The sequence below is a fragment of the Oncorhynchus mykiss genome, chromosome 1 (assembly GCF_013265735.2).
Source record: "Oncorhynchus mykiss isolate Arlee chromosome 1, USDA_OmykA_1.1, whole genome shotgun sequence".
In the NCBI taxonomy this organism is placed as follows: domain Eukaryota; kingdom Metazoa; phylum Chordata; class Actinopteri; order Salmoniformes; family Salmonidae; genus Oncorhynchus; species Oncorhynchus mykiss.
This window is the reverse complement of record NC_048565.1, coordinates 51,839,999-51,851,375: the sequence shown is the minus strand read 5'-3', so window position 1 is coordinate 51,851,375 and position 11,377 is coordinate 51,839,999. Positions and strand designations below refer to the sequence as shown.

General features: G+C 47.5%; 2 protein-coding genes across 5 annotated transcripts in view; one reads left to right on the top strand and one right to left on the bottom strand.

Annotated features, from left to right (window-relative positions):
- The window catches only part of LOC110524618 (periphilin-1), a 35,695-nt gene extending 35,301 nt beyond the window's left edge, over nt 1-394 (top strand). For both annotated transcript variants that reach the window (XM_036979643.1, XM_021604448.2), the window contains one exon: nt 1-394. This exon is cut by the window's left edge and continues 919 nt beyond it. The gene's annotated coding sequence lies outside the window, so the exon portion shown is untranslated.
- The window catches only part of LOC110524604 (prickle-like protein 1), a 49,779-nt gene that overhangs the window by 400 nt on the left and 38,002 nt on the right, over nt 1-11,377 (bottom strand). For all 3 annotated transcript variants that reach the window (XM_021604437.2, XM_036979638.1, XM_021604428.2), the window contains exons 2-8: nt 10,082-10,279; nt 8,104-8,217; nt 6,754-6,891; nt 3,949-4,152; nt 3,565-3,751; nt 2,409-3,320; nt 1-2,214 (exon numbers count right to left, since the gene is read on the bottom strand). The exon at nt 1-2,214 is cut by the window's left edge and continues 400 nt beyond it. In XM_021604437.2, the coding sequence (XP_021460112.2) occupies nt 1,268-2,214; nt 2,409-3,320; nt 3,565-3,751; nt 3,949-4,152; nt 6,754-6,891; nt 8,104-8,217; nt 10,082-10,261 (2,682 nt within the window). In that variant the 5' untranslated portion in view covers nt 10,262-10,279 and the 3' untranslated portion in view covers nt 1-1,267. The remainder of the gene's footprint in view (nt 2,215-2,408; nt 3,321-3,564; nt 3,752-3,948; nt 4,153-6,753; nt 6,892-8,103; nt 8,218-10,081; nt 10,280-11,377) is intronic.

The following is an 11,377-nucleotide window of genomic DNA, read 5'->3' as shown; positions in this document are numbered from 1 at the left end:
TACTGTCATACAGTACCAGTCAAAAGTTTGGACACACCTACTCATTCAAGGGTTTTTCTTTATTTTTACTATTTTCTACATTGTAGAATAATAGTGAAGACAAACTATGGAATCATGTAGTAACCAAGAAAGTGTTAAACAGAGCAAAATGTATTTTCTATTTGAGATTCTTCAAAGTAGCCACCCTTTGCATTGACAGTTTTGCACACTCTTGGCATTCTCTCAACCAGCTTCACCTGGAATGCTTTTCCAATCGTCTTGAAGGAGTTCCCTGGGTCATTGTCCTGTTGAAAAACAAATGATAGTCCCACTAAGCGCAAACCAAACTTTTGACTGGTACTGTCTGTTCTTTGTGTTACTTTTTCTGTTAGGTAATAAAAGTTATTTAACAAGCTTTCTGGAGTTTCTGTTCCTCTACACTATATTCATTCTTCATACACATACTCGTTCTGTACAAACTTTTGGGGGACATTGCTCTCCTTTTAAAATAAACAAAAAACCTGACGTTATGTTTTTTTTATTACAATTATTATCTTAGCCTTTTATATTCCAGTTTTTACATTTATACAGATGACTGATCTGTTTACAATATAATATGACCCATAAATAAAATAGTCAACCCAACCAGGCCCTTTATAGTACATATGCTATCCCCACTTGTCAGGGCTGCAAATGCATACTGGTAAGCCTAAATACAAAAGAAGCACATACATGGAAATAGCTGATGTCATCATACTGTATTCTATAATACCTTTGCTGGCAGAAACTATCATACTTTCATTTTTAAAACCCTGGTTAGCAAAATAGTAGATCCTTTAATAACTGGGGCTCCCGAGTGGTGCCGCGGTCCAAGGCACTGCATCTCAGTGCTAAAGGCGTCACTACAGACCTTGGTTTGATTCCAGGCTGTATCACAACCGGAAGTGATTGGGAGTCCCATAGTGCGGTGCACAATTGGCCCAGCGTTGTTAGGGTTTGGCCATCATTGTAAATGAGAATTTGTTCTTAACTGACTTGCCTACTTAAATAAAGGTTAAAAAAAATAATATGCAATCTGTTTAGTCTTTCAATGCCATTCCACTGACAAACATGTCTGTTTTTTGTCATCCATCTCGAGAAGACATGTAGTACAACCAGTTGGCAAAAGAATTTGGGCATTTGTTGCAAGCAGGCAGGCCATTTCCATATTCCGAACAGTGGCAATGAGAGATCTAGAGGGGGGTTGCAATGCAGACAGTATAATTTAAAAGGGTACTCCACAAAAAAGTTATGAAATTATACAGTTTTTCCCCTTGTGCCCCTTCTTTTTTTTGGACTTAGTCCGTGGGACTCCCCCGTAAGGCGGGGAGGGCAGGCCTGCTACGTGGCTAGGGCTGGGTAGGTTATCATAGTAGTGTCTGTGTGGCTGGGGGATGGGCTGCCCCAGGAAAAAGCCTTCCTCCTCAGACTCAGACTCTGAGGAGGAAGACGAGCAGGTGGAGCACCAGTCATCCTCGCCCCTGTCCCCACACATCCCCAGGAACCTCTCCATGGCTGGGCCCTGCTGGAGCCCGTAATCTGAGGTGGTGTGGTGGGGATGGGGGTGACCAGGTTGGCCCTGGCCATACCTCTGCTGGTTGGGCAGGAAGGTCTGCTGCTGGGGACCCTTGTGGCCGTGGCTCCTATGGCTTCTATGGTCCTCTCTGAAGTACATGCGGTTGGCCCTCTCCTTGGGCACCAGGTGGAGAGCGTTGTCGGAGCGGGACTTGCGGCTGCGGCGCCTCCTGTGGTGATGGTGGTGGTTGTGATGGCGGCCGGAGCTTGAACCAAGAAGCTCCGGGTCCTGCTCTTCAAAGTGGTAGGCACGCCGCCGCGTCCGCTCGCTCATGGGGGGCTGGCGCACTGGCAGGTCACCATAGTGACTGTTGTCAATGACGTCTGGGGAGAACTTGACCTGTTGGGGTCGGGACTGGGAGCGAGTCCTCCTCAACTCCGGGACGTGAGGTGGCTTTGGGGGAGAGGGAAGAGGAGCCGCTTCTTCCTCTGGTACATTCTCCTCCACCTGCTCCAGCTCGGATGTAAGGCTCTTCAGGGAATTGGCACTGCAGTGTAACGTGGAGGAATTGAGAGTTCCCATGTTGCTTGTGTTCTCACAGTTCTCTGCCTCAAGCTCCTGGAAGTTTTGTAAGGAGTAGACCAGAGGGCGCTCTTTACTGTCTCCGTTTACTGATGCCGCTGGAAGAAGAAGAAGAAAAGGAGAGAGAATGAGAAAATATGTTTGTACAAGGTGTCTATTCACCACAATGCTGTTTCAAATAGCAATCTGCCATCACAGAACATTGAAAGGTAGTATGCTACACAGATCAAAACCTGGTTAAGCCTAGTCCTGGACTAAAAGGCTATTCCAATAGAGATGTAACATGTCTTACCGGTGATGTTGGACAGTGCCAGTGAGTCCATCGAGTCCCTGGCGCTCTGATCTGTCTGTTTCAGCCCATCTGTGATACACTCCAGAGAGTCATCATACCACTGTTTTTCCTCCCTCTGGAAGCCTTTATCCCCGATGCTACCAGCCCTGTGCTCCATCTCCAGCTCCTGGAGCTTTCTGCTGCTAGCAGGGCCTGGGTGGCTACCGTAGGCTGAATCCCCTAACCCATCCTGGGACTGAGCCCAGTACATATCTGCCTGGTACTTCTTACTGGCCAGGCTTTGGCTGCCTGACCCTCCTCCACCTCTCCCAGCCCTTGAGCCCTGAGGCTCACACTGTTTCATCTTGACCTCTGCCTCGGTCATCCACAGATCTGTTGGGGGTCTGGAGTCGACTGTCTCACCCTGCTGGAAGACACCTTGCTCCCCAAACTTGAGCAGCAGCTGTGTCATGTAGTCCTCGTGCTCGGCCCACTCCTCTTCCTCCCGGTCCTCTGGAGCCTCAGTGCCCTCCCTCCCCTTCCAAAATTGCTCCTCGTTGGTTAAACCCAGGTGGGCCAGCTTGTTGGTGAGGGTGTCAGTGTTGCCGGAATCACCGGTGAACCCAGGGAACTTGTAGTTGACGGAGGGCGAGAAGAGGAGTGACTGGCGGCACTGGTCAGCCGAGCGGCTGCTCTTGCCCATGCGGACGCTGCGGCGGGATTCGCGGGAGCGAGCAGACTGGAAGGCGGAGTCAGCGGAGTCCGAGGTGTGGACATCCTCTCCCAGACTGCAGGCCTTGGAGCAGTAAATGCGGCCCTGCTTGGGCAGGAAGGGACAGCCCAGTAGAGAGCTCTTACACTGGGCACAGCAGAAACAACCCTCGGTGGCATGCCAGTGGAGACCGTCATACGTCATCTGGGGATTGTCCACCCCTAGCGGAGAGAAAAATGTGTGTATTTTTTTTAAACACTTTTGTGGTGCGATTCCCTGGATCATTGTCAAGTTCCTCCTAGGCATATGTCATATAACATGTTTATACTGGCTGAGAATAATGACATGTTACCTTACTTGGATCTTTTGCATTGGATGACTAACACGATTTCAGTTTATTGTAGTTTCTGGCATTTCTTTTACAATGGCAGAAGCAGTGGTCTGTCTGCAGTGGTCAGGGCTTACCGATGTGTTCTCTGCAGGCCTCGCAATACTCGGCGAAGAGCGAGCCGAAGCAGCCGCAGCAATATGGCCGCCCGTCCTTCATGATATAGCGCTGTCCCCCCAGCACCGTCTCACACTCGAAACAGGAGAAGTGCTTCATGTGCCAATGACGCCCCTCCGCCTCTGTGCACTCATCAGAGAAGATAACCTGAAGACAGACACACAAACAAGTAGCTTGAGAAGTGCGTCACGCGGCTTGGTTTGGTCTAGCGGTTATTGACGTTGCCTTCAGAGAACATATGTCAGTGTTGGTGTGAGTTCAATTCCGACCCAGCATGGTTTTTAGGAACAATGCTTGGTGTGCCGCCACAATGGCTCTTCACACCCCACACACAAACGTCTCACCTCGTCGCAGGCTGAGCAACGTGGTTTGAGCAGTTCAGCGTGGTGTCGGCCACAGTGGATCTTTCCGTCCTGGTAGAAGTAGATGAGGTCCACCAGCAGTTCACTACACATGGAGCACGCAAAGCATGCTGGGTGCCAGACCAGCCCAGGACCCGCTCTGGAGGCAAACACCGCCATCTCTCCACCATTGACGCTCTCCCCACACTGTAATGAAAACAACAACACGGACAGGAACAGAGTTTCACTCTCAAACTAGAGGTTGTATACTGTAGTATTTGACTAAGCTCAAAATATTTATACATTCATTTTAGAATTAATCGGTATACAGTACCAGCCAATAGTTTGGACACACCTACTCATTCAAGGGTTTTTCTTAATTTTGACTATTTGTAGAATAATAGTGAAGACAACACATGTGGACTCATGTAGTAACCAAAAAGGTGTTAAACAAATCAAAATATAGTTTATATTTGAGATTCTTCAAAGTAGCCACCCTTTGTCTTGATGGCAGCTTTCCACACTCTTGGCATTCTCTGAACCAGCTTTATGAGGTAGTCACCTGGAATGCATTTCAATTAACAGGTGTGCCTTTTTAAATGTGGAATTTCTTTCCTTAATGCGTTTGAGCCAATCAGTTGTGTTATGACAAGGTAGGTGTGGTATTCAGAAGATGGCCCTATTTGGTAAAAGACCAAGTCCATATTATGACAAGAACAGTTTAAATAAGCAAAGAGAAACAACAGTCCATTACTTTAAGACATTCTGGAAAATGTCAAGAACTTTGAAAGTTTCTTCAAGTACAATTGCAAAAACCATCAAGCCCTATGATGAAACTGGCTCTCATGAGGACCACCACAGGAAAGGAAGACCCAGAGTTAACTCTGCTGCAGAGGATAAGTTCATTAGTTACCAGCCTCAGAAATTGCAGCCCAAATAAATGCTTCACTGAGTTCATGTAACAGACATCTCAACATCAACTCTTCAGAGGAGACTGTGTATCATGGTTGAATTGCTGCAAAGAAACCACTGTTAAAGGACAACAATAATAAGAAGAGACTTGTTTGGGCCAAGAAACACAAGCAAAGGAAATTAGACCGGTGGAAATCTGTCCTTTGGTTTGATGAGTCCAAATTTGAGATTTTTGGTTCCAACCGCTGTGTCTTTGTGAGACACAGAGTAGGTGAACTGATGATCTCCGCATGTGTGGTTCCCACCATGAAGCATGGAGAAGGCAGTGTGATGGTGCTTTGCTGGTGACACTGTGTGATTTATTTAGAATTCAAGGCACACTTAACCAGCATGGCTACCACAGCATTCTGCAGCGATACACCATCCCATCTGGTTTGTGCTTAGTGGGACTATCATTTGTTTTTCAACAGGACAATGACCCAACACACCTCCAGGATGTGTAAGGACTATTTGACCAAGAAGGAGAGTGCTGGAGTGCTGCATCAGATGACCTGGTCTCCACAATCACCCTACCTCAACCCAATTGAGATGATTTGGGGTGAGTTGGACCGCAGATTGAAGGAAACGCAGCCAACAAGTGCTCAGCATATGTGGGAACTCCTTCAAGACTGTTGGAAAAGCATTCCAGGTGAAGCTGGTTGAGAGAATGCCAAGAGTGTGCAAAGCTGCCATCAAGGCAAAGGGTGGCTACTTTTGAAGAATCTCAAATATATTTAGATTGGTTTTACACTTTTTTTGTTCCTACATGATTCCATATGTGTTATTTCCTAGTTTTGATGTCTTCACTATTACCTTTTTCAAAGTAACTTTAGCTAAGTAAAATATATTTTTCCGAAGGGTAGCTTTAGTGTAGCTTGTTAAACTATACAGTATTGTCAGAGCAGCTTCCATGCCCTACTGAGGAGAAAGGGGGGGGGGGGGTTGAGAGACGTGGCCAATTCCCTTCCATCTGTGTTGAGACCGCGTCAGTACAGAACATGGCATCTGGTGTTGTTATGGGAATTATGACCGTGAGGCTAACTGTGGTCCACTATGGTCCCACTGCGGTCAGGTTGTCAGGCTCTTGTTTGTTTGTCTCTGTATGCCATGTGGGGACACAAAGGCCTTGCTTTTAACATGCACTCTCTCTCTCTCTCTCGCTCTCACACACACAGTACTCACACACGGCAAAACTAAAGCGGGCATTGAACAAGCATCAGCGTTGATGAGAAAACAGCCTTTATCTTGGAGTGGAGTGAGTGATGTTGACTGGCGGGAGAGCCACCAGAGAGCTGTGTTTTGACAAGAGGGCTCCCGAGTGGCGCAGCGGTCTAAGGCACTGCATCTAAGGCACTCAGTGCAAGAGGCATCACTACAGTCCTTGGTTCGAATCCAGGCTGTATCACATCCGGCCCTGATTGGGAGTCCCATAGGACGGCGCATAATTGGCCCAGCGTCGGCCGGGGTAGGCCGTCATTGTAAATAGGAATTTGTTCTTCACTGACTTGCCTAGTTAAATAAAAATGGTGGTCAACCCCAGGCTGCTCAGGACCCATTTGTAAATTCACGAAATAAAACACTGAATGTGGTGCGAGCACAGCAGAGTGCAGTACAGTCCGCCAACCTTCTAATGACTCTCCAAGCCACTGAGAGGCTTTTTAGATTATCGACTGCATGGCTGAAAATCCAGCATATGTTTAGGGATGTCTAGCCTTCTATTCACAATGGGATAAACAAAAAGGCTACATCTCTCTGTAATCGGTTTCTCAATAGTATACATAAGTTACTTGAGTAATGTGGATCAGTGTGTCCTGTTAGGGACTGAGGTAAGGTGAGAGAGGCAGAGCGGGGACGTACATGTTCACAGACACTGTGTAGCAGGGCCCGGGGCAACAGTTTGAGGGAGCCCCTCCCCAGTGCCTCCTTCTTCCTCTGGACACTGAACATGTGGAGCTCCTTCTTCTCCTCCTCACTGAGAGACTGGCAGTATCGCACCTGGGGGGAGGGAGGGAAAGTGAGGGAGGGAGAGGGATAGAAGAAACAGTCAAACACAGGGAAAGTGGACTTTTTATTGTACAACCACAAACGGAGCAAAGAGTGACAACCAACATGAGGGAGTGGAGTCGACGTCAAACTAGAAGGAAATAGGTATTTTAGTGTTTTAGTAAAACGCACACAGGTCAGTCCTTCAATCATCATCAGACAGAGAGAAAGTTGAGCTGCATACCAGGGCATGTTCAACAAAGCCATCTCTTGCCCTCCCACCTCCGTCATCCCCACTCCAATCCTCCACCCTAAACCTAAGCCTGGCTTAGCTCTGACTGAGAACTATTTTAACACCCCCTTTTTGATGTCTCCCTCCTAAACCGCTAACAAGGGAAGGCAGACATTAACAGTTTACACAAACAAGGGTTGTGTTTAGAGTGAAATCACGAGAGGGCGAGCAACAAAGAGACACGGGGTAGGCAGCTCGGGCAGTGGTGCCACTGTTAGTGGCGGTGGCATAAAGAAAGACTTTCTCTTTCAGCAGCGTCCCACAGTTCCGTCCCAATAATGCCTTGCCGTCCCACAGTTCTGTCCCCATAAAGACCACATCTAGGACAGGAATCCTGCTAGCGGGGGCTCCCAGCACATCATTAAGTGAAAAGACGTATTGTGCCCACGCCATTTCAGTCTGTGACCCAGTGTGGGACCAAGGGACTAAAAACTCTGTGACGCCGGCAACGTGAATGTCTTGTCCTCCCGCACATGACCAGAATGGCGTGGAGCTATAGGTGACAGGGATGGAGTGAATTCCATTTCAACTCCGTCAACTGGAAGTCAAATAAAATGTAGTTTTTGCCTGGAGAATTGGACTTGGAAGTTTATTTCTAGTCTGAATTTAAATGGAATTGACACCAACCCTGGTAGGTAGTAAGGTGGTGTTAAACAGAGGTTCACTGAAAGGCAGTGAAAGACCAGGGTCGGACACAGCCCTTCAAACAACATTGAGTCCAAAAAAAGGGGATGGGAGGGATGGATTTGGGGGGAAATGGGTGCTATCCTTCTGTGAGACCTGCCCTGTTACGATGCCTTTAATGAGAGGGCTCACTGGGATGCATTTTATGACACATGCATAAACACTCACACACTAGAGACACACACACAGTTTATGAACTACACACACCCATGCATGCACATACACACAAAAACTCTTTGGAGTCTTACCTCATTGTCATGCGGAGGCAGTTGATACAGGAGTTGTTTGATTCTGAACTTCTCTCCGGGACTGTTAACATAAGGGACCTTGTCCTCTGGCAGACAGGAGAAGTACAGCTGGACCTGGACCATAGACAGCAAAATAGAGATGTTTAGAGACACTAACAAATTCATCTTTCTTTTAAATATGTGTATTTGACCCTTGCGAGAATTGAACCTTGGCGTTGGTAGCGCCATGCTTCCACCTACCACACAAACAAATTAGCCCGGAGGGTTGCCTATACTGTGAAGTAACACGGAAGTCAAATGTTCTTGGTTAAGAACATGAAAACAGCCCTGACCTTTTTCCAACTCCCTGTTGAAAGAAGAGCACCTACACAGATTTCTCTTAACCTATTTCACTGTCCCAGATTAGATGTTATTCAGTACACTAGGAATAATAATATACCTACCCAGACTGCCCCTGGATAATGGGCTGCGTGCGTGTATGTGCGTGCGTTTGTGTGTCCCTACCCTAAAAGTTAGCACATCGCGGGCTCCTTTCTTGTGAGACAGACAGACTTGTCAAGCACCACCCCAAAGCCACTTAGAGACAGGATGTGTATATTTTTATTTACACACTCGGGCATGGAAAAGTCTGCTAGTGATTAGTAGAAATCTTGGCAGATCAGAGAAGGCTGGAGAAGGCCTTTAGTCGTGGATCAGGACCCCATTGCTCACCCCGTCCTGCTGGTTGCTGGCAACACCAGGCTCGGCTCGGAGCGGGCATCGCCACGGCTGCCTTTTACAGGCCTGTCACAAACAGAGTCCACTTGTGCTATGTGGCACTCTCCCAAGTACCGGGGAGGCCTCCTTCCCTTCCTTCTCTCATCGGTCTCACTCTCTCCCTCCCTTCCCTTACTCCCCTCACTCTATCCCCCTCTCCCTCCCTTTTAAAAAGCACACATGGAAGCAATGAAGGGTGATCGGGGGAGAAAAAGATAAAGGGGAGAGAAGGGACCGAAGCAACAGGGAGAACCCTGCCTCTAAAGCCTCCCCTTTGTGTGTAAATGCATGGGTTAACTGTAATGCCTTTACAGCAGCTATTCTGTGGAACGGCCCTGTAGTGCACATTATGGGGTGATCACTACAGTGGAGAAACACACAGCCCTGGAGGAAGGGCGTCTGTCAGTGTACTGTTCTGTAACCCTTGGCCTGGGGAGGTGGATATAGGGGGCAATAGAGCAGCAGGAAGCCCCCTCTACACAGGAGACAAGAACATCCCACCTTTTTAATCTGGTGTCTGTAATGACCCTTCCCCGTAAAGTAGCCTTCAGTGGTGGTCAACGACCCAGAGGGGCAAAGTAGTAACCAGCCCAGTCGCCCCAAGGGTCAAAGTGCCACGGTGACAGTTAAACAGTTAAAGACAGGCAGCTTTGTCCTGCTTCAGGTTGACAAGCCCTCCCGCTGCACTGCCCACCACCACAAAAACCTGAGGAGGCCTGGTAATTTACCTAATGGAGTTATGACAAGGAGAATAATGACAGAGAAAGCTACTGTGGTATTTTTCAGCTCCTATCTAAAAAAGCAAATCTGCTTCTGGGCTTTTGCGCGGGTAGCCTAGTGGTTAGAGCGTTGGACTAGTAACCGAAAGGTTGCAAGATCGAATCCCCGAGCTGACATGGTAAAAATCTGTCGTTCTGCCCGATCAAGGCAGCCACTGTTCCCTGGTAGGCCATCATTGAAAATAAGAATTTGTTCTTAACCGACTTGCCTAGTTAAATAAAGGTCAAATTAAAATAAAAAGTTGGTAACAGCATGACACTAGAAACGGCAAGGTCGGTGGGTTCAATTCCCACCAGTAATCATCACATACTGCTTTGTCATTTTGTGGAACAGGGGAACAGCGGTTGTATTCCATATGTGGCATATTAGTGGCATATAGTGTTGAATTTAAGGGGCATGCATTAGAACTGGGGGGTGCTGTGTAGATTTTGGCGCGTCTCACCTGTTCGGGTCTGAGGCCGGGCGGCACCCAGGCATACTCCTCCAGGGCACATCCGGAGTCGTCGTCTGACGTGGAGCTCCTCTGGAAGCCATAGTTCAGTCGACTTTTGACCTTCTGTTCCATCACAGACCGTGGGCCCCGCACCCCGACCTGGTAACCACACGCACTCTCCGGGTTCATCACACACCACGCCGTCTACTGCAGAGAGAAAGAAGGAGAGCGGGAGAGAGAGAGAGGGATGTGTTACTTCAGGGCGAAAGTATTAAGCTTTTCGCACTACTGAGTCGAGCCGAACCAAGCTGTGCTGATATGGACTGGTAACCCATCCACGATAGTTGCTATAAAACACGCTGAACCCCCCTCCCCTTATCGTTCCAGGAATCTCAGTCTCAGCAGTCACTGAGTCACTATACCACCACTTTCATGTGGGATGTTTTCCCCGAAAGGCACTGAGAGGGGATCTGGGTAACACTTAAGTTCTTCTGGTGACGATTTGCCTTTACGATTCACAAATCACAATGGTACTATTTTTTTGCCATTGTGGCCGTGTTTCATCATGATGGGTCCCCGTCATGTGGCTTGGGTCGAAAACCATTATAAAACTCCCCCAGTTTGGCAAGTTCATTTTACGAGGTGATGCCTTGACTTGTTGTGAGACCTTTACAGACTGCTTGTATTACAGTACCTGAATTCTACATCGACTTCAACAACGGACTGCACATTCCACCTTCATACTGTAATTACTTTTCCTTTCAGCACAGACGTGAGAGCAAAACCAGGCCGAGCAGACTCACACTTTAAAATTTCACCTTATCACCTTATCTGTACAGCACATGCTTCAGAGACCGATGAGTTACACACTGAGTGTACAAAACATTAAGAACACCTGCTCTTTCCGTGGCATAGTCTGACCGGGTGAATCCATGTGAAAGCTATGATCCCTTATTGATGGCACTTGTTAAATCCACTTCAATCAGTGTAGATGAAGGGGAGGAGATATGTTTAAGAAGGATTTTAAAGCCTTGAGACAATTGAGACATGGATTGTGTATGTGTGCCACTCAGAGGGTGAACAGGCAAGACCACAGATATACAGTCGTGGCCAAAAGATTTGAGAATGACACAAATATACATTTCCACAAAGTTTGCTGCTTCAGTGTCTTTAGATATTTTTGTCAGATCTTACTGTGGAATACTGAAGTATAATTACAAGCATTTCATAAGTGTCAAAGGCTTTTATTGACAATTACATGAAGTTGATGCAAAGAGTCAATATTTGCAGTGTTGACCCTTCTTT